The sequence below is a fragment of the Ranitomeya variabilis genome, chromosome 2, assembly GCF_051348905.1.
Source record: "Ranitomeya variabilis isolate aRanVar5 chromosome 2, aRanVar5.hap1, whole genome shotgun sequence".
Lineage (NCBI taxonomy): Eukaryota > Metazoa > Chordata > Amphibia > Anura > Dendrobatidae > Ranitomeya > Ranitomeya variabilis.
The window spans coordinates 237121314-237144941 of NC_135233.1; the positions used below are offsets into that span (position 1 = coordinate 237121314).

Consider the following 23628-nt stretch of genomic DNA (forward strand, 5'->3'; position numbering starts at 1 on the left):
TCTCACAGTGAGCAGGCTAAATCCAAGTTGGCAGAAGGACCTGGTCCTTTAGCCTGCTAGGTCTAGTATTAAAACACTCACAGGGACCTGGTCCTTTATCCCACTTGGATTTAGCTTTCTCACAGAGCAGGCTAAATCCAAGTCGGCCGAAGGACCTGGTCCATTTGGCCAATAATTATAGTATTAACCCCTTCACAACGCATGATGCAGTTACATCATATATCATAAAAATATCAGAAAAAGAAATATCGCGTTTGCTCCATTTAAAAAAAAATAAATTTGGAATTGACGTGATCAGAAAGGTCTGACCAATCAAAATGTAAAATAATCTGATCAGCAAACGGCATAACGAGAAAAAAACTAGAAATGCCATAATTACTTTTTTTTGGTCACCACAACATTGTAATTAAATGAAATAAGAGGTGATCAAAACATGGTATCCGCGCCAAAATGGTATCAATAAGAACGTCCCGCCAAAATAAAAAAAATTCACAACGGCGATGTGGATGGAAAAATAAATAAGTTATGGGAAGAAAAAAAAACGGAAAATCGCCCGAGGGTTAAAACACTCCTAGGTGCATGCATGGAAAAAATCTGTGGTTGTGTGATCTACAAAAATGATCACCAGTAAATAAAACGGGACGCGGATGAGATTGGTGCAGAATATTGTACACACTGGGATTACGGGGAAAATTCTTGCGTATAATTGTCACATATAAATAAAAGTGTAATCAGATGTCAGATCTAGTCTGCAGCTCAATATAACTGCAAAAAATCACAAGACAAGATTCATATATATCTATATACAATAAGGGTCCTTCTATCTACTGGGATTTAGCATTCTTATATAGAGCAGGCTAAATCCAAGTCGGCTAAAGGACCTGGTCCCTCTGCCGACTGGGAAATAGCCCACTCTGTGTGAGAAAGCTAAATCCCAGTGCACAGAAGGACCTGGTCCTTTAGCCGACTGGGATTTAGCTTTCTCACAGAGAGCAGGCTATTTCCAAGTCGGCAGAAGGACCTGGTCCATTTGGCCAATAATTATAGTATTGACCCCTTCACAACACATGATGCAGTTAGGCTACGTTCACATTTGCGTTGTGCGCCGCAGCGCACAACGCAAACAAAAACGCGGCAAAACGCACGCTAAAACGCTGCGTTTTGCGCCGCATGTGTCCTTTTTGGCCGAAAGTTGGACGCAAAAAAAATGCAACTTGAAGCGTTTCTTGCATCAAACGCTTGCGGCCATGCGGCGCAAAACGCAGCACAACGCATGTCCATGCGCCCCCATGTTAAATATAGGGGCGCATGACGCATGTGGCGCCGCTGCGGCGCCCGACGCTGCGGCGCGGACCGCAAATGTGAACGTAGCCTTACATCATATATCATAAAAATATCAGAAAAAAAAATATCGCTTTTGCTCCATTTAAAAAAATAAATAAATTTGGAATTGATGTGATCAGAAAGGTCTGACCAATCAAAATGTAAAATAATCTGATCAGCAAACGGCATAATGAGAAAAAAAACGCCATAATTACGTTTTTTTTGGTCGCAGCAACATTGCAATAAAATGAAATAAGAGGTGATCAAAACATGGTATCCGCGCCAAAATGGTATCAATAAGAACGTCCCGCCAAAATAACAAAAAAATCCCAATGGCGATGTGGATGGAAAAATAAGTTATGGGAAGGAAATTAAAAAAAAAAAAAAACGGAAAATTGCCCGAGGGTTAAAACACTCCTAGGTGCATGCATGGAAAAAAATCTGTGGTTGTGTGATCTACAAAAATGATCAGCAGTAAATAAAACGGGACGAGGATGAGATTGGCGCAGAATATTGTACACACTGGGATTACGGGGAAAATTTGTGTGTATAATTGTCACATATAAATAAATATGTAATCAGATGTCATATCCAGGCTGCAGCTCAATATAACTGCAAAAAAAATCACATGACAGTATTCATATCTATCTATACACAATAAGGGTCCTTCTATCTGCTGGGATTTAGCATTCTTATATAGAGCAGGCTAAATCCAAGTCGGCTAAAGGACCTGGTCCCTCTGCCGACTGGGAAATAGCCGACTCTGTGTGAGAAAGCTAAATCCCAGTGCACAGAAGGACCTGGGCCTTTAGCCGACTGGGATTTAGCTTTCTCACAGAGAGTGGGCTATTTCCCAGTCGGCAGAGGGACCAGGTCCTTTAGCCGACTTGGATTTAGCCACAACCGTGTGTGCTCTGTCTGTTCTATGGAGGAAGAGGCGCCGCCCCTTCCGGTCACATGGGCAGAGGTCCTTTAGCCGACTTGGATTTAGCCTCTACCCTGGGGATGGGGAAACGTTATACAGGGAAGATTGTTGTGAGGGGACGGTGTCTGTGTGTCCTGGTACTAACTAGTGTATGGAGGGACTGCAGCTCAACCACGTGTTAGAGGCTTAGATACACAACTCAGCACACAGTATCACACAGGATACGATTAGATACACAGCTCAGCACACAGTATCACACAGGACAGGATTAGATACACGGCTCAGCAGACAGTATCACACAGGACAGGATTAGATACACGGCTCAGCAGACAGTATCACACAGGATAGGATTAGATGCTCAGCAGACAGTATCACACAGGATAGGATTAGATACACAGCTCAGCAGACAGCATCACACAGGATAGGATTAGATACACGGCTCAGCAGACAGTATAACACAGGATAGGATTAGATACACGGCTCAGCAGACAGTATCACACAGGATAGGATTAGATACACAGCTCAGCAGACACTATCACACAGGATAGGATTAGATACACGGCTCAGCAGACACTATCACACAGGATAGGATTAGATGCACTGCTCAGCAGACAGTATCACACAGGATAGGATTAGATACACAGCTCAGCAGACAGTATCACACAGGATAGGATTAGATGCACTGCTCAGCAGACAGTATCACACAGGATAGGATTAGATACACGGCTCAGCAGACAGTATCACACAGGATAGGATTAGATACACGGCTCAGCAGACAGTATCACACAGGATAGGATTAGATACACGGCTCAGCAGACAGTATCACACAGGATAGGATTAGATACACGGCTCAGCAGACAGTATCACACAGGATAGGATTAGATACACGGCTCAGCAGACAGTATCACACAGAATAGGATTAGATACACGGCTCAGCAGACAGTATCACACAGGATAGGATTAGATACACGGCTCAGCAGACAGTATCACACAGGATAGGATTAGATACACGGCTCAGCAGACAGTATCACACAGGATAGGATTAGATACACGGCTCAGCAGACAGTATCACACAGGATAGGATTAGATACACGGCTCAGCAGACAGTATCACACAGGATAGGATTAGATACACGGCTCAGCAGACAGTATCACACAGGATAGGATTAGATACACGGCTCAGCAGACAGTATCACACAGGATAGGATTAGATACACGGCTCAGCAGACAGTATCACACAGGATAGGATTAGATACACGGCTCAGCTGACAGTATCACACAGGATAGGATTAGATACACAGCTCAGCAGACAGTATCACACAGGATAGGATTAGATACACAGCTCAGCAGACAGTATCTGTCATGTCGGATGCTATTCACACTAGGGCGTCCGACAGACAGCGGTAATTTCTCATTCGTCCACTACACGCTCAGTGCCGCTGGCTAGACTTTATCCAGGTTGTCCGGGGTTAATCTAGCTGGTAATCGGGTTGGAGGCTGGGTCACGCCCGTCGCCTTTAAATAGTCATTCTGGACTTTGGGCGTCGCCGATTATAGCTTGTGTCTTGTGCCTGGTGATCTCGGTCTGGAGTGGTGGTCTAGGAGAAGAAATATTGTATCTGGTGGTGTATTATCCTTTGTCATATTTCTCCTTCCTATATTTGTATTTGTTTTGCCATGTGCACATTATAGTGTTTTCCTGTGTGTCTGCGGCGTGGTGCGTTTTTAGTTTTCCCTGTCTGTGCTTTCTGTAGAGGTTGGTGTGTGGTCTTATCACTGGGTGGTGGGTGGAGGTTTCAGCATAGGACTGAAACAGGAGTCAGGGTCAGGCCTGGCGGCCCAGACAAGCACACCATCAGTGTAAATTCTGGGAGAGGGACAGACAGGGTTTTCCCTAGTCTGAGGGATATCGCAGGGGCCCGGGCAATCAGCTGTAGTCTACCCAGTACCCGCATGACAGTATCACACAGGATAGGATTAGATACACAGCTCAGCACACAGTATCACACAGGATAGGATTAGATACACAGCTCAGCAGACAGTATCACACAGGGTAGGATTAGATACACGGCTCAGCAGACAGTATCACACAGGGTAGGATTAGATACACGGCTCAGCAGACAGTATCACACAGAATAGGATTAGATACACGGCTCAGCAGACAGTATCACACAGGATAGGATTAGATACACGGCTCAGCAGACAGTATCACACAGGATAGGATTAGATACACGGCTCAGCAGACAGTATCACACAGGATAGGATTAGATACACGGCTCAGCAGACAGTATCACACAGGATAGGATTAGATACACGGCTCAGCAGACAGTATCACACAGGATAGGATTAGATACACGGCTCAGCAGACAGTATCACACAGGATAGGATTAGATACACGGCTCAGCAGACAGTATCACACAGGATAGGATTAGATACACGGCTCAGCAGACAGTATCACACAGGATAGGATTAGATACACGGCTCAGCAGACAGTATCACACAGGATAGGATTAGATACACGGCTCAGCAGACAGTATCACACAGGATAGGATTAGATACACGGCTCAGCAGACAGTATCACACAGGATAGGATTAGATACACGGCTCAGCAGACAGTATCACACAGGATAGGATTAGATACACGGCTCAGCAGACAGTATCACACAGGATAGGATTAGATACACGGCTCAGCAGACAGTATCACACAGGATAGGATTAGATACACGGCTCAGCAGACAGTATCACACAGGATAGGATTAGATGCACGGCTCAGCAGACAGTATCACACAGGATAGGATTAGATGCACGGCTCAGGAGACAGTATCACACAGGATAGGATTAGATGCACGGCTCAGGAGACAGTATCACACAGGATAGGATTAGATGATGATGTGTGCAAACTGTAAAGCACTGCGGAATATGTTAGCGCTTTATAAAAATAAATATTATTATTATTATTATTATACACTGCTCGGCAGACAGTATCAGATAGGATAGGATTAGATACACGGCTCAGCAGACAACATCACACAGTGTAGGATTAGACACATCCGATAATCGATATCATGGTTATCACGATTCTTCTCAGTTTCCTCCACTGTAAACATGGCGCCTTCTGTGGATGAGACTACGGTAGATGTGAATCAGGGTCTGGATCAGCTGCTCCTGAGAGTTATGGATGATCTGGAAGATCTGAAGGAGAAGAGACAATGTCTGAATGCAGTCATTGAGAAGGTGAGTGGTGTCCTCACCTCATACACGTATGTACAACCTCTAATGGTATTATTTTATGTACTATCTCCGTGTCCGGCAGTATTGTTATGGATATGTACGATGGTGTTATATAGAATATCTCAGTGTCTGGTGGTATTATCACGGATATATATGGTGTTATATACACTGCTCAAAAAATAAAGGGAACACTAAAATCCCAGTGGAATGCGCTGAGAACAATAAAACATAAAAATTATCCATATAAATCAAAAATAATATCCCATGGAGGTCTGGATTTGGAATGATACTCAAAATCAAAAGTGGAAAATCATATTAAAGGCTAATCCAACTTCAGTGGAAAAGCCTCTAGACAAGGAAATGATGCTCAGTATTGTGTGTGGCCTCCACGTGCTTGTATGACCTCCCTACAGTACAACGCCTGGGCATGCTCCTGATGAGGCGGTGGATGTTCTAATGAAGGATCTCATCATCTTTCCTCCATCTCATAGATCTTCCTTACCTGACCTTTCTATCGCAATTAACGACATCACGCTGTCCCCCGTACCGGAAGTCCGCTGCCTCGGAGTAACCCTTGACTCTGCCCTGTCCTTCAAACCGCACATCCAAGCTCTTTCCACCTCCTGTCGCCTCCAGCTCAAAAATATCTCCAGAATCCGTCCTTTCCTCAACTGTCAATCTACTAAAATGCTTGTGCATGCCCTCATCATCTCCCGCCTAGACTACTGCAACATCCTTTTCTGTGGCCTCTCTGCTAACACCCTTGCACCTCTCCAGTCCATCCTTAACTCTGCTGCCCGACTAATTCATCTCTCTCCTCGCTACTCCTCCGCTTCCCCCTCTGCAAATCTCTTCACTGGCTCCCATTCCCTCAGCGTATCCAGTTCAGATTACTAATACTGACCTACAAAGCCATCCATAACCTGTCTTCTCCATATATCTCTGAACTAATCTCCCAATATCTTCTCTCACGTAATCTCCAGTCCTCCCAAGACCTCCTTCTCTCCTCCACACTTATTCGCTCCTCACCCAACCGCCTTCAAGACTTCTCCCGAATATCCCCCATCCTCTGGAATTCTTTGCCCCAACACGTCCGACTATCAACCACATTCAAATCTTTCAGATGGAACCTGAAAACCCATCTCTTCAGGAAAGCCTACAGCCTGCACTGACCCCGCTGCCTCCTCATCACTACCGGAGATACTGCCTCACCAACACCGGAGCTCCTGCAACCCTCAACCTCTTGTCTCCTTCCCCATCATCCTGTAGAATGTAAGCCCACAAGGGCAGGGTCCTCGCCCCTCTGTATCAGTCTGTAATTGTTAGTTTGTTTACTGTAAGTGATATCTGTAACCTGTATGTAACCCCTTCTCATGTACAGCACCATGGAATCGATGGTGCTATATAAATAATAATAATAATCTCCTCCCAGACCTAGATTAAAGCATCAGTCAACTGTGTCCTGGCCAGTCTATGGTGCAATGTGGCAGTGGTGGATGGAACGAGACATGATGTCCCAGATGTGCTCGAATGGATTCAGGACTGGGGAACAGGCAGGCCAGTCCATAGCAATAATGCCTTCACCATGCAGGAACTGCTGACACACTTCAGCCCCATGAGGCCTAACATTGTCATGCATCAGAAGGAACCCAGGGTCCACTGCACCTGCATATGGTCTCACAATGGGTCTGAGGATCTCATCCTGGTACCTATTGGCAGTCAGGGCACCAATGTCGAATCTGCCAATCTTGGCCTTCTCTGGCAAATGCCAACCAACCATCCTGCACGGTGTTGGGCTGTAAGCACAACACACACTTGTGGATGCTGGACCCTCATACTACCCTCATGGAGTCTGTTTCTGACAGTTTGAGCAGACACCTGGATGTTAGTGGCCTGCTGGAGAACATTTTGCAGGGCTCTTGTACTGCTCCTCTTGTTCCTCCTTGCGCAAAGGAGGAGGTAAGATTCATACTACTGAGTTGTTGCCCTCCTATGGCCCCCTCCACGTCTCCTGGAGAACTGGCCTGTCTTCTGGTATCTGCTCCATGCTCTGGACACTGTGCTGACACACAGCTACCCTTCTTACCACAGCTCGCATTGATGTGCCATACTGGATGAGTGAAATTACCTGAGCAGCTTCTGTTGGTTGTAGACACCGCCTCATGCTACTGTACAGTACCTCTACGGGTGAGAGCAATGACAAATGCCAAAGTGACCAAAACGGTCAAAGAGGATGAGAACAGAGAAATGGTCTATGGTCACCCCCTGCAGGACCACTCCTTGTCTTGCTAATTGCCTATCATTTCTGCCTGTTCTCTGTTCCATTTACACAACAGCAGGAGAAATTGATTCGCAATCACTGTTGCTTTAGAACTGGACAGGTTGATTTCACAAAAGTGTGATTGACTCGGAGTTATATTGGGTCGTTTAAGTGTTCCCTTTATTTTTTTTAGAGCAGTGTATAATATCTGTGTCTGGCGTTGTTGTTATATATAATATCTGTGTCTGGCAGCATTATTACAGATATAATCAGCATTATTGTGACTTGTGTTATTTTCAGGGATGGTTCTGCCTTTCTCAGTCTCGATATTCTATGGGGAATAAGTTTGTGTCCTCATTACAGTATACGCCGGAGATGACGCCTTCCACGTTTGTCCAGGACAGGTGAGGACGGTATTTTATTTCTTACCCTTAGGGTTCCTTTTCACTTGCGAAAAATACGTGCAAGTCTCGCATGTTAAAACCCAGCTCTGGCGCCAGCACTTGGGAGCGGAGCGTGCGGCTCCATGTATTGCTGTGCAGCCACACGTCCGCTCCGGAGTGCCGGCGCCAGAGCTTGGTTTTAATTTGCAAGACTCATACGTATTTCTCGCATGTGAAAAGGAGCCCTTATTCTGTAATCTGCTCTATATGGCAGGGCTGTGGAGTCGGTAGGCTAAATCTCCGACTCCGACTCCTCAATTTCCATGACACCGACTCCCTCATACATGGCTCATGTTTAAGTGACAAATTTACTGTGGTAAAATGGTAACATCAGGCTTTTATTCATTATTATGATACAATAATCAGGCCCTTTAGATAGAGCATACAATATATTTATTGGGATACAACTTTTAGAACAAAAAGCTTTTCCATGTTTACAATTTATTATACACTAAGTGTAGTAAGTGTAGAGAAAAAAAAAAAAATTCAACAAAATCTTACCGAATAACTTTTGTGCAGTCTTTGAATTTGTTCTGAGAAATAGTATCGCCTCTATCAGATCCTCCTTCATAGATTACCTCAAATCTGACATAATTATTTTAAGGCTAGAGAACAATCTTTCTACACTAAATTGGGTTGGTGGCAAAGTGGTAACGACATGGGCAACATCTCTAACAAGTTCAGGGTGTAAAGGAATTGCCTCGTGCACAGTCAGTTTGGATGAACGATTGAACTCTCCTACTACTTTGAGAGCAAGTGAAAAACATTGCTGAAATATGGTCAATCTGTTTTCTATGGGAGTGGCATCTTTTTCCCTGCAGCAACGCTTTGCCTGCTCCATGTCATCCAAATACTTTTCAAAATCAAACTCTTCATCTGATGAGGATGAAGGAACGGCAGCAGCATCACTGGCAGGACCCAAGTCCTCTTGCTCTTGGCCGTCCTGTGGCCCACTCATCCTAACTGCTACCTCAATCAGAGCTTCTTTTCCTTTAGTAAGCTGTTGATCATCCAGCAATATACGATGACTCTGGTTCACATAAACAGCTGCCACAAGAATTTTATTTTGTAATAGCATTGTCTCTCTCCGTTTCATTGAAGCAGCAATTGCCATCTGCGATTAAACCTCCTCTTTGGGACAGGCAAACAACAAGTTCTTCCACTCCTTTATAAAAATGCCAGGCGTTAAATCCTCAGCTTGTAACTTCTTAGTCACTGTAAATGGGTGATGAAACAATTCCTTCAATTCAGCCACCTGTGTACATTGACCTTCATGTAGTGTTACCTGAGGTTTGGCCATATCTACAAGGAAGGGTTTCAGCTCAAGCAATTGCTCAATCATTAAATAGGTGCTGCCCCACCGAGTGGCTTGATCCACAATTGCCCCTTTTCCAGCACGTCTCTTCAAGATGGAATCAACTTTAGGGGTTTTGGCAGCAATAGCCTATTTCCTCACTTTGCTAGTCCGCAAGAGAGACATGCTGGAACTCTGATTATCTCTTATTGCCAGCTGCAGCGTGTGCACAACACAGTGCATGTGCTGAATAGGAAGGAGGTGTGAAGCAGCTTCAACAAGATCATCTAATTGTAAAGAATCATTTTGCTGTTCTCCTGTAGTAATATATGTTTGTTCCTCCGTTATGGGAACAGGACTGTGGCCTTCCATCTCCAACATACTGAATGTGAAATGTTCTTCTAGCTGCTGTTCACCATCATTCTCATTCATCAGTTTAATTGTACTTATCATGTTTGCAGCATTATTAGTTACAATAGCAAGAACCTGTTCTTTTTTTTTTTTTTTAAGTTTATAATCTTGAAGAACTTTTTCAACTAAGGTGTGGAGAAACTGGCTGCTGTGAAGAGCTTTAGTGTCTTTTACTGCCAGGGTCTTAGTAACAATCTTTTTGTTGTCGCAAACATATCGAACGTTGATAGCAAAATAGTTCACTATGTGCGTGTGCAGGCATCCATTTTAAGAAACAGTGTCTCGAGAGTCTTTTTAAGATCTTCCTTTTGGTTAAGGGCTTCTTCAATCACTAATTTTCTAATACCTTATATACTCGACTATAAGCCAAGAGTTTCAGCCCATTTTTTTTTTTTTTTAAGGCTGAAATTGCCCCTCTCGGCTTATACTTGAGTCATTCCCAGGGGTCAGCAGGGAAGGGGGAGCAGCAGCTGTCTAATAATACCTGCTCCTGGTGCGGTCCCTGCAGGTTCCTGGTTCTCCGGGCGCCGACAGCTTCTTCCTGTATTGAGCGGTCGCATGGTATCGCTCATTACAGTAATGAATATGGACCCGACTCCACTCACGTAGGGGTGGAGCCGCATATTCATTACTGTAATGAGCGGTACCATGTGACTGCTCAATACAGGAAGAAGCTGCCGGCGCCCGGAGAACCATGGACCTGCAGGGACAGCGCCAGGAGCAGGTGAGTATAACGGGGGCATATTCACCTGTTCCACCGTCAGCGCCGCTCCGTCTTCCGCGTCCTCTGCAGTGATGCTCAGGTCAGAGAGCGCGATGACGCGATTAGTGTGCGCACCGCCCTCTGCCTGAACAGTCAGTGCAGAGGACGCGGAAGATACATCGGCGCTCAGCAGTGGAACGGGAAAGGTGAGTATAGCAAGTGTCGGGGGGCCTGAGCGACGAGAGGTGAGTATGTGATTTTTTTTTTTTTTTTTATTATTGCAGCAACAGCATATGGATCAAATATCTCTATGGAGCACCTTATGGGGCCATGTGCAGCATTATATGGGGGCAAATATCTCTATGGAGCATCTTATGGGGCCACAATCAGCATTTGTGCAGCATTATATGGGGCATATTTTAATATGGAGCATCTTATGGGGCCCATCATAAACTGTATGGAGCATTATATGGGGCATATTTTGTATGGAGCATTATATGGGGCCCATCATGAACTGTATGGAGCATTATATGGGGCTCCTGATTCAATATGGATATTCAAAAACACCTAACCTACTGATGTCTCAATTAATTTTACTTTTATTGGTACCTATTTTTATTTTTGACATTTACCGGTAGCTGCTGCATTTTCCACCCTAGGCTTATACTCGAGTCATTAAGTTTTCCCAGTTTTTTTTTTTGTGGCAAAATTAGGGGTCTCTGCTTATACTCGGCTTATACTCGAGTATATACGGTACTTTCTCTTTCAAGAGAAACACCAAGTTTGTGGGCCATTTCTCCATTAAGAGCTGTAAGAGCTGGTCATGCAAATAATGATAATGGTACACTGTCCTTCACAACAAGCTTGATGAGCTGTCTTTTAAACACATCTTCTGTCATTGTTACAGTAACTTTGTCACTTACAAAATATCTTGTCTTGTGACTGATGTTTGAGACGCTCTTTCCTCCTCCTTTGCCTGGCGGGAAGTGCTGATCTCTGGTTTCTTGGTGCTGCTGTGATCTTTTTCAATCACAGCTTTGTAAACTTTTGGGTGGCAGTGTTGTAAATGTCTTCTTAGATTGGAAGCTCTTGAAGGAGCATTTTTATCACTGCCTGATTTTTGACATCGCAGCATTTGTTTTAATCTGGGTCACCTATACACTGACACACACAATGTTTTTATCTTAAGTCACTGTAAAATGCTCAAATACAGCTAACTTCATAAGATGCTTCTTAGACATTTTGTAATTATGTAAATTCGCTCTCAAAATAGTTATGTCCTGTAAAAAAAATAAGGTATATTGTAATACTTGCAAGAATAAGAATAGGGAGTCATGCACTGTTTTATTTATATCCTAAATTATAATCTTTGCATAAATCAATAGGGCAGATGATAAATATAAAGTTTGTAAAATATGTTGGATAGCTTTATGCTGAACTTTCAATGTCAGGCTTGTCTCAGGGTACAGCTCACTATATGCTTCGCATCATATTTCTTCACAGTTTATGAAGAGGGAGGGAGCATGTTTGTGCTTAATCATATCGCAGAAAACACACACACACACACACACACACACACACACACACACACACACACACACACACACACACACACACACACACACTTTCACACTTTTTTCCCCTTATATTCTATGTATAGTGTATATAAGTCATCAGGGCAGCTAATTTCTCCAAGCATGAGCTATAGGGGAAAAACAAACTAGAACATCAAGAATACAGGGACACCATACAGTATACTGGACTATTGATTTATGCACAGTTTATTGAAAGTTTAGATATGTACTTGCCTTAATCCTGCTTTCCTGTTCACTGCAGAAGTTCTGAGATAAATGCAGGCATTCCTTCCCTGTGTTTATTTTTCCCTTTATCTGTAGAGGAGGAGCTGCACTACTTATGAACATAAACTGCAGCGTTGATTCATCTCAGCTAAAAGTCTAGACCTTAGATCAGGAATAGGACAGACATTTATAGGACATTTCATAACTTTCCCAAATTCTTATGATAAAAATATTCCCCACAAACTGCATTGTACTACTGTACCGAATTTATTATGTATTTTAGGAGTTGGAGTTCGTCCATTTTATACCGACTCCACCAAAATGGGCTCAAACTCCGACTCCACAGCCCTGCTATATGGTCATAGCAGTAAAAGCCCACCATGAATTCATCTGGTCAGATTCTCTTAGTGGTAAGGGTGTAAGATGCTGAGGTATGGGGAGTTGTTTGCATGGTCCACATATTATGAGCCTTCTTCCACTGTCCCTGTGCTGTCCATTGGTGTGAATCATGCTGATCAGTAGGATTGTTCTTAACCCTATTAACCGAATGGCATCTGTGCAGGATTGGGAAGTCACCTTGCAAAGATGATATTTGATTAATCAGGGTCACATGGACACCGTGAGCAGGTCTACATTGTCAGCCGCCTGCAAACAGCACTCCGTATCTCAGCTTCCCTGACCTTTGTGTATAATATACAGGGTTAACTACAGTCATAAAGCAATTCTCCTAATTTGTAGTACCGTAGCCTATGACCTGTCTCTTCAGCTTTTGTGTAACTACAACTCCTATCATGTCCTAACAATCTCTCAGGAGCAGTAATCAGTTAATTTTGAATGCATCACTGAATTTTCCTCCATGCGCCTTCTCTATGTCCAGCACTGCGGAAGATGGGCTGACGACATTCACTGCAGAACACGTACAGCCGGACACGCAGGACAAAGTGATGGAAGAGAAGCTCCCGGAGGTGGAGAACATTGGAGCTACAGATCAAGGCGAGTCCATATTTTGTTAAAGCATTCAACAAATGATCAGTATGAACAGTCTTTTAGGAAGTGCAGTGAATTCTGGAAGCTCGTGCCTGCAGACCACCTGGGGGGGTTGCTCTGTAAGTGAAGGTTGTAGTACTGAGCAGGAGTGAGGGTCACCCACAATGGGTGGGGTTGTGCGGGGTTCGGAGATTAGATTGCTTGGACGTGAGTCATCATGTTTTATTGTATTTTATCTGATTTTGTTCTAGTTCTCCGACATCGGGGTCATAAGAGCATCAAGGAATCACCGAAACCCACTACAGCAGAGGACCATGAGAAGCCAAAATCTCCTGTGGCTAGCGACCCCCTGCGATGGTTTGGAGTTTTGGTCCCTCAAAGTTTACGGCAAGCTCAGAGTAACTTTCGACAAGGTCCGTGAATAGACTAAGTGACGGTGGTCTCAGGTCTCCTCCTGGCCAGTATTCATATTTTGTCTTTTTCCTGCAGGGACTATCCTGGCTGCTGAAGTCGCCTCTCTCCAGAACAGCATTGAGGAGAACCGTCAACAATATCGGGCTTTGCTTGCCCAGAAGAAACGGGAACAAGTTCAGTCCGGCTGAGCGTCTCCAACTTTCCCAAGATGTTGATACAGGGCCAAGAATGAATCCCACCAGTACGGGGCATTAGACTTTTGGGACGTGGTGAAACTTCACTGTTTTTTTTTTTTTTTTTTTACTTCTTCACCTATGGCCTGGAAGATGGATAAAAAGATTATATATATATATATATATATATATATATATATATATATATATATATATATATATATATATATATATATATATATATATATATATATATATTCTCAAAATAATAAGGGGAACACTTAAACAACAGAATATAACTCCCGAGTTAATCAAACTTCTGTGAAATCAAACTGTCCACTCAGGAAGCAACACTGACAATCAATTTCACATGCTGTTGTGCAAATGGAATAGACAACAGATGGAAATTATTGGCAATTATCAAGACACCCTCAATAAAGGAGTGGTTCTGCAGGTGGGGACCATAGTCCACATCTCAGTACCAATGCTTTCTGGCTGATGTTTTGGTCACTTTTGAATGTTGGTTGTGCTTTCACACTCGTGGTAGCATGAGATGGACTCTACAACCCACACAAGTGGCTCAGGTAGTGCAGCTCATCAATGCGAGCTGTGGCAAGAAGGTTTGCTGTGTCTGTCAGTGTAGTATATCCTACAAAAAAAACAACGGAGTTGTCCATAAATTATTTTCTTAAAACTTTCCTTTTATTATTTTAAGACAGACATAAAAGTACATAAATACATGAAAGATCAAAACCTCTACAAAGGCTCAGGTGTGAGGACCTAACTGCCTCCCAAATATACACCGAGTCATGGGGAGCTCATCCACCTCAGTTGAAGTAACATATGTAGTGTATAGAGAGCAAAATGTAGAGCAAAGTCTTATCCCCTGCTATCCTATATCCCACAAATGGGGGAAGGAGATCCAGTAAAATCACTGTACTGACCAGAGTGCTCAGACGCTTAATCAAATAAACAGCTGTCCTAAATCAAATGGAGGCGCAGCTTACCTATAACTGTCTCTGTGGGGCTTGTGGTCCAGTGCAGCCCCGACGTGCGTTTTGCGTGGGCTTCATCAGGGGGCTGTGATATGGTGTGTCCTGGCAAACTTTATATAACGTCCGGATCAGCTGCCGCATACATGATTAAGTGGTGCATGCGCATCGCGTATGGCTCCTGGAGATGGCGACGCCTCGGGCATCAGCAGCGGCGAGACGGGTCAGGAGGAAAATCCTCCATGACGTCAGAAGACCACGTCCAGCCGCTTACAGGTGCCGGAAGCGACGCCCCATGGAAACCATCGCAGTGGGCATGCGCACCCATGGAGCGGCCATTTTGGATGTGGGCAAATGTAAGGGAATAGAATCTACACTGTTTAGATGGCTATATACGGAACGTTCTCCCTGACAAATACATAGTACAAATATCAAGTGTGTGGTTTAAACATTGTTTAAAGCAATAGGAGTAGATTAAAGTGACATGTGCATAGATAATATTATTCCTATCTAACTGTGTGATCATACCTCACATTTAATATAGATATCGGAATATAATTTAATACTATTAAAGTGAAAAAAGTGAATAAAGTGACATGTGCATGGGTAATATTATCCCTATCAACTCCTGTCATCACGTCTCACATATACCAAATATATAATAAAGTAGAACAAGTATGTTAAAGTGACATGTGCATAAACAGTGTTGTCCCATTACTAACTATTATCATCAGTATACAATATAGACCTATTGGGACAGGAAAATTAAAAAAAAAAAGAACCACAAAGAACAGTTCCCTTAAGGTGAATCTTCTTAAGGAGATTGTTCATAGCCAATACGTATTGAACCGGAACTTCTCAAAAAGAGAAAGAAACAGATATTTCCAGTGTAGATACCTTCCCAAATTCACCTCACATCTGTGCAGAAGATCCAGGCGACACGGACAACAGACCTTGTGAGCCATCAGAATAAACAAAATAACTAAAAAATAAATAAACAACGCACCAATTAAAATCCAAATCAGGGAAACATATTTTATAGAAATGGAGCAAAACTGAGTTGCTCGTTTGGACCCGCTGGAGTCATAGTGCCTAACACTGTGATCCAACGGCATTCAACCTGCGCAAGTTGGCGCTTCATATTGCCTCCCCTGATTCCACCGTGAACCCGATCGATACCAAAAACCTTAAAGTCCCTAGGGTTACACCCAAGGTGTAACTTAAAATGCCGCGGAATCGTTTTGAGACTTGCGATGTCATCCACCTCGCCAGCCGCCACAATGTCTCTCACATGTTCGCGGGTTCGCACCCGAAGTTCCCGCAAAGTGAGACCAACATAAATTTACATGTATAAGTGGCATAGTATACCACAAAAGTTGTATTACATGAAATGTAGATGGTGATCTTATATTCACTGTGGCCATCAGCCGAGATGAACGACTTCGCACGTATATGATTCCGACAGGCCTTACACTCACCGCAGGGATAGAAGCCCCACTTACGCTTCCCAGCCTGGAAGACATCTGGTACTTGTGCCACATAGTGGCTCCTGACCAGAATGTCTCTCAGGTTTTTACTTCTGCGTGCAGTCACCATAGGTCGGTCTGATAGATGTTTTGCAAGAGTAGTTTCTGTTTTCAGAACCGACCAATGCCTCTGCATGATCTTAGAATATAGTACACCGCACACTCTGTATGTGTATTGCAATAGTGAAAATTTATTAACAAACAGCTATGAGATGTGAAAGCGACCAGAGGTAATTATGACGTTTCGGCCCTACCAGGGCCTTAATCATATAATCGCTAGGAAAAAACAAAAATAAAATACATAAGTATACAGTATATACAATAAACAATAATCAACGTAAATAAATAAGATCCCAACTTGGATAAAAACAAAAAAAGGGGGAGAAAACAAGAACAAATAAAGGAAATCAAATATAGTAACTGAGATCATGATCAGCATAATATAGGTAACACCGCGTACATCTGCGAGACAGGGGATATATGCGTTATCACAATCGCAGAGAAGAAAAGGCCAGGGTAGCTAGGTCACATGACAATACACATATGTGCAACAAAAAGGATATTTTTACCTTTATTGTGCAGAGTAGAGAGGATAGAGATCCTTGAAGGAAGAAGCATACACTGTAGGAAAGATGGTGGATGCAATTAAGTAGGAGGAGGTACACAAAGGACATATCGAACAACCTGATAGAGAGGTGTGCAATGTACCTTATGTGCCTGATTGCTGGGGACGTAGAGTCGCATAGACTGCCCTATTATGGGGGTCTGTTGATAAATGAGAGCATGGGTAGGTAATGGACATAAAAACTGCCATAGTGCCCAAGTACCCTAGTGGTGGTGACCAGGCATATAGTGAGGGAGGAGGATTACCTCATAGTATAAGTTGCTGAGCGGCGCTCCCGCGCCCTGCTGTCAGTATGTAGCGTGACCGGCGGTGTTGTGTCTTAAATCCGCGTACCGGAAGTGGGGTCCGCGGTACCGGAAGTGACATCGGTAGTGTGGAGATGTAACTGCGCATGCGCGGCCGGCGCTTCTGTATATGCCTGGTTGCTAGGGAACCCAGGAATTGCACTGGGTCAGCGGCGTGGAGTATAACCCCTGGGGGTATGGCGTAACAGCGTGTGTGTTGCTGTTAGGTGACGCAGGCGCTGCAGTGTACGGCTCCTGGGCCGGTTAGAGAATTACCCAGCCTGTGTGCGTGCCTGCATAGGAATAATGATTATCAGTGGCCGGCGCCATAACGCCCCTAATGTTGTAATTGGTGGGACAGCCTGCTGTGGAATGTGTGGTGTAATAGAAGAACCACGTCCCTGTAGATGGATATGGAGATTAAAAGTGACTAAGTCTGCAATATGGCTGCGGGACAGAGTTTTAAAGGTACAAGGGGGAGGGGCCTATAAGTTGGTGACCAGTATCAGGACTCTGTAGGGTAACTTCTGATAATTAATATTTTAAAGGGAATGGTAGTTAATGAAGAATAACACTATATCTAGAGGAACTCACCAGGGGTTTCAACGGATCTGTAAGGGAAGAGAAGAGAATTAGTGAAATAAAGGATAATTAAAGTAGCCAGTCAATTTCCCTATTGAGACCCCTGGGTGCGAGAGTATCCAGTGTGTAAATCCAGTATGTTTCCCTGGCCCTCAGCTGTTTAACGTGGTTACCACCCCGTCTGGGGCGAGGTACTTGCTCCAATATTTGGAATTTTAATTGAGCCACTGAATGTCTAGCTCTGGAAAAATGGTCAGGGAGAGGAAGCCAGGTTTTATTACACCTGATCGTGGATTTGTGGCTAGCGATCCTGTCACGTACATGCTGGGTGGTCTCACCTACGCAGAGCAGGCCGCAAGGGCATTTAATGACATAAACCACAACATTCGTGTCACACGTGTAAAAACCACGGATCGGGTAAGATTTCCCCGTCCTAAGGTGGGTCACGTTGTCAGACTTGATCACGTTCGAGCAGGCGGCACAGTTCAGGCAGGGGCAAGTGCCATTACGGCGTGAACTTAGGAACTGTTGAGTCGGAAGTCGATTTGTACTACCCATGTCTGCCCTGACTATTTGGTCACGGATGTTAGGGGGTCTCCTAGTGCTCATGAGTACAGGTACCCTGAAGGACGCGATCTCTGGGTGGGCTCTGCCAAGAAGGGGCCAGTGCTTTTTGATGATGGAATAAACCTTAGGCATAAAAGGATGGTGGGTGTGCACGAACGGAATCCTCTCTTGGGGTTGGCGTGGTGTTGGACTCATGGGGGGACCAGAGAACCTATCAAGTTCCTGTGCCAAAAGGGTGGAGTGGTAGTCCCTGTCGCTGAACTTCTGTGCCATAGATGCTAGCCTGATTTGTCGTGTTTCGGGCTCCGTGACGATGCGGGAGACCCTTTTAAATTGAGAACGAGGTAGACTATTCTTAGTGGTAACCGGATGGCAGCTTGAATAGAGTAATAAGCTGTTGCAATCCGTAGGTTTTGTGTACAGGTCTGTTTTGAGGAATCCATTAGTATCCTTGAGTACCAGGGTATCCAAAAAAGCTATTTGTGTGTCATGGGAGTGGACGGTGAACTTGAGTTCCGGGAAAACAGAATTAAGAGTAGAGTAGAATAAATCCAGGGTTCCGGATGTCCCGGTCCAGACCAGGAAGATGTCGTCTATGTACCTACAGTAGTTCAGGACATATCTGGAAAAAAGCTCATTGTTGTAGACGTGGTGTAGCTCAAAATAATTCATGTACGCATTAGCGTAGGCCGGGGCTACATTTGAGCCCATTGCGGTCCCGCACGCTTGGACGTAATAGGTGTCCTCATATAGGAAATAGTTCTCCAATAGGACTGTTCTGAGGAGATCAAGACAAAGGGAAATGGCATTCTGGGACATGTCCGTCTGTTCCAGAAGGTCCCTCGTGGCACGCATTCCCTTCTCATGGGTAATGGATGTGTATAAGCTGTTAACGTCCATTGTGACGAGAAGACTATGGGAGGGTACCTGATGTATTAGTTTCACTTTTTCAAGGAAATGGCTCGTGTCCAACAAATAGGACCTGGCGTTTTTGGTCAAAGGGGTCAAGACTTTTTCCAAAAATATGGAGAGTGGTGAAAGGACCGAATCAGTGGAGGCCACGATAGGTCTGCCTGGTGGATTATGGAGGGATTATGTATTTTGGGGAGGACGTAGAAGACCGGGATAATTGGATGAGGGTTCTGCAGAAAGGTGGCAGTCCTGCCATCGATGGTTTTGTTGTCAAGGTACATTTCAATCAGTTCCTTAATTTTAATGGTAATGGCAGCAGTGGGGTCCCTAGGTATTACCCTATAGGTGTTGGTATCGGAGAGTTGTCTAAGGATCTCACCCCGGTACTGTGACCGATCCATGACAATTGCGCCCCCTTTGTCCGCGGGTTTAATAATGATGGTGTCATTGGACCGTAGTGAAGAGAGTGCCTGTTTCTCCTCAAGTGTCATGTTAGTATGTGTTGGGAATAAGCCTAATCTCTGTTGGTGAGATAAGGATTTAACGTCACGATCCACGAGAGAGATAAAGGTTTCAATGGCGTGATAAGAATGAGGAGGTGAAAAAGTGCTAACATTGCGAAGACCCAGAGAGGAAATTGACAATTCTGAATTAGCATTCGTACATGCAGGGGATCCCACCTCTGGGTCCGGTATGGGCATGATACCAAAATGAGTCTTAAGTCTAATAGTCCTGTAGAAACGATGTAAGTCTTTCTCCAGTTGAAATGGATCCCAGTGGGGTGTTGGACAAAACGATAGTCCCTTCTGGAGAACTGTCAGTTCCGCTGGTGACAAGGAATAACTGGAAATGTTGACAACCTGACTGGTGGGCTTACCTGACTTCGGGTCACCATTCTTTCGTCCTTCAGGGTACCTGTACTCATGAGCACTAGGAGACCCCCTAACATCCGTGACCAAATAGTCAGGGCAGACATGGGTAGTACAAATCGACTTCCGACTCAACAGTTCCTAAGTTCACGCCGTAATGGCACTTTCCCCTGCCTGAACTGTGCCGCCTGCTCGAACGTGATCAAGTCTGACAACGTGACCCACCCTAGGACGGGGAAATCTTACCCGATCCGTGGTTTTTACACGTGTGACACGAATGTTGTGGTTTATGTCATTAAATGCCCTTGCGGCCTGCTCTGCGTAGGTGAGACCACCCAGCATGTACGTGACAGGATCGCTAGCCACAAATCCACGATCAGGTGTAATAAAACCTGGCTTCCTCTCCCTGACCATTTTTCCAGAGCTAGACATTCAGTGGCTCAATTAAAATTCCAAATATTGGAGCAAGTACCTCGCCCCAGACGGGGTGGTAACCACGTTAAACAGCTGAGGGCCAGGGAAACATACTGGATTTACACACTGGATACTCTCGCACCCAGGGGTCTCAATAGGGAAATTGACTGGCTACTTTAATTATCCTTTATTTCACTAATTCTCTTCTCTTCCCTTACAGATCCGTTGAAACCCCTGGTGAGTTCCTCTAGATATAGTGTTATTCTTCATTAACTACCATTCCCTTTAAAATATTAATTATCAGAAGTTACCCTACAGAGTCCCGATACTGGTCACCAACTTATAGGCCCCTCCCCCTTGTACCTTTAAAACTCTGTCCCGCAGCCATATTGCAGACTTAGTCACTTTTAATCTCCATATCCATCTACAGGGACGTGGTTCTTCTATTACACCACACATTCCACAGCAGGCTGTCCCACCAATTACAACATTAGGAGCGTTATGGCGCCGGCCACTGATAATCATTATTCCTATGCAGGCACGCACACAGGCTGGGTAATTCTCTAACCGGCCCAGGAGCCGTACACTGCAGCGCCTGCGTCACCTAAGGCTGGGGTCACACATGCGTATTTTACGTACGTAAGAGCGCAAAAACTACGTACGTAAAACTCGCATTACATACGGCACAATGCTTCTCAATGGGGCTGCTCCTATTAGCCGTATATTACGGTTCAGTATTATACGGCTTTCTACGGCCGTACAAAATCGCAGCATGCTGCGTTTGTCAGCGTATTGCGCAAATAATACGCCAATAAAAGTCTATGGGGGCGAGAAAAATACGGATTCCACACGGACCAGCAGTGTGACTTGCGAGAAATACGCAGCGCTGTTAGTGAAAAGTCGGTAATTCAATTGCCGGCTTTTCATTTCTTCTTCACAAACCCGACAGGAAATGAGACATGGTTTACATACAGTAAACCATCTCATATCCCCTTTTTTTTTGCATATTCCACACTACTAATGTTAGTAGTGTGTATGTGCAAGATTTCAGCGCTGTAGCTGCTGAAATAAAGGGTTAAATGGCGGAAAAAATTGGCGTGGGCTCCTGCGCAATTTTCTCCGCCAGAATGGTAAAGCCAGTGACTGAGGGCAGATATTAATAGCCAGGAGAGGGTCCATGGTTATTGGCCCCCCGTGGCTAAAAACATCTGCCCCCAGCCACCCCAGAAAAGGCACATCTGGAAGATGCGCCTATTCTGGCACTTGGCCACTCTCTTCCCACTCCCTGTAGCGGTGGGATATGGGGTAATGAAGGGTTAATGCCACCTTGCTATTGGAAGGTGACATTAAGCCAGATTAATAATGGAGAGGCGTCAATTATGACACCTATCCATTATTAATCCAATTGTATGAAAGGGTTAAAAAACACACACACACATGATTTAAAAGTAGTTTAATGAAATAAACACAGCGGTTGTTGTAATAATTTATTGTTCTCGCAATCCATCAGGAACACCCTCGCTTGGAAAAATAATAAACGCACAAGATACATACCTTCTGGTGAACCGTCTCGTCCCACGAAGTAATCCATCTGAAGGGGTTAACTAATATTACAGGCAGGAGCCCTGCTAAATGCAGCTGTGCTCCGTGCCTGTAATCCCCGGCGAATGAATGAAATGTAGGTCATTGACCTACATTTCCTTCAGTCGCGGTGATGCGCCCCCTGGTGGATGTCCTCATATGACCTGGAGCGTGGGAAAAAGTTCCCAGGCTGCAGTTCATGAGAACATCCACCAGAGGGCGCCTCACCGCGACTCAATGTAAGTACAGATCACTGCTTTCCTTTCAGCACCCGGGGATTACAGGCACGAGCGAGTGGTTTATCGCAGCTCGTGACTGTAATATTAGTTAACCCCTTCAGATGGATTACTTCGTGGGACGTGATCTGACATCAGAAGGTATGTATCTTGTGTGTTTATTATTTTGCCAAGCGAGGGCCTGGAAATGGATTGCGAGAACAATAAATTATTACAACAACCGCTGTGTTTTTCATTAAAATCCTTTTTAATCGTGTGTGTGTGTTTTTTAACAGTTTCCAACAATTGGATTAATAATGGATAGGTGTCATAATTGACGCCTCTCCATTATTAATCTGGCTTAATGTCACCTTCCAATAGCAAGGTGGCATTAACCCTTCATTACCCCATATCCCACCGCTACAGGGAGTGGGAAGAGAGTGGCCAAGTGCCAGAATAGGCGCATCTTCCAGATGTGCCTTTTCTGGGGTGGCTGGGGGCAGATGTTTGTAGCCAGGGGGGGGCCAATAACCATGGACCCTCTCCTGGCTATTAATATCTGCCCTCAGTCACTGGCTTTACCGCTCTGGCGGAGAAAATTGCGCGGGAGCCCACGCCAATTTTTTCCGCCATTTAACCCTTTATTTCAGCAGCTACAGCGCTGAAATTTTGCACATACACACTACTAACGTTAGCAGTGTGGAATATGCAAAAAAAAAGGGGATATGAGATGGTTTACTGTATGTAACCATGTCTCATATCCTGTCGGGTTTGTGCAGGAGAAATGAAAAGCCGGTAATTGAATTACCGGCTGTTCACAGATATCGCGCTGAAGTAAATATAAATACAGAATATATATATATGTGTCTCAATGATATATATATATATATATATATATATATATATATATATATATACTGTATATATGTTTTCCCTAACATTTGAGCACATAAATCCATTAGATGTCGGTTTTGCAAGCCTGCGCGAAAATCTCGCAGTACGGATGCCATACGGATTACATACGGAGGATGCCATGCGCAAAATACGCTGACACACCCTGACTACGGATCACTATTTTGGGAACATTTCTCCGTATTAC

At 44.3% G+C, this 23628-nt stretch overlaps 1 protein-coding gene across 1 annotated transcript; it reads left to right on the forward strand.

Moving 5' to 3' along the window:
- The first annotated feature begins 5335 nt into the window (after positions 1-5335).
- VMA22 (vacuolar ATPase assembly factor VMA22) lies at positions 5336-14082 on the forward strand. The gene is made up of 5 exons (XM_077284167.1): positions 5336-5481; positions 8039-8142; positions 13266-13381; positions 13627-13788; positions 13865-14082. The coding sequence occupies exons 1-5, from the start codon at positions 5353-5355 to the stop codon at positions 13975-13977; spliced, it is 624 nt and encodes a 207-aa protein (XP_077140282.1). The 5' UTR covers positions 5336-5352; the 3' UTR covers positions 13978-14082.
- Positions 14083-23628: the final 9546 nt, after the last annotated feature.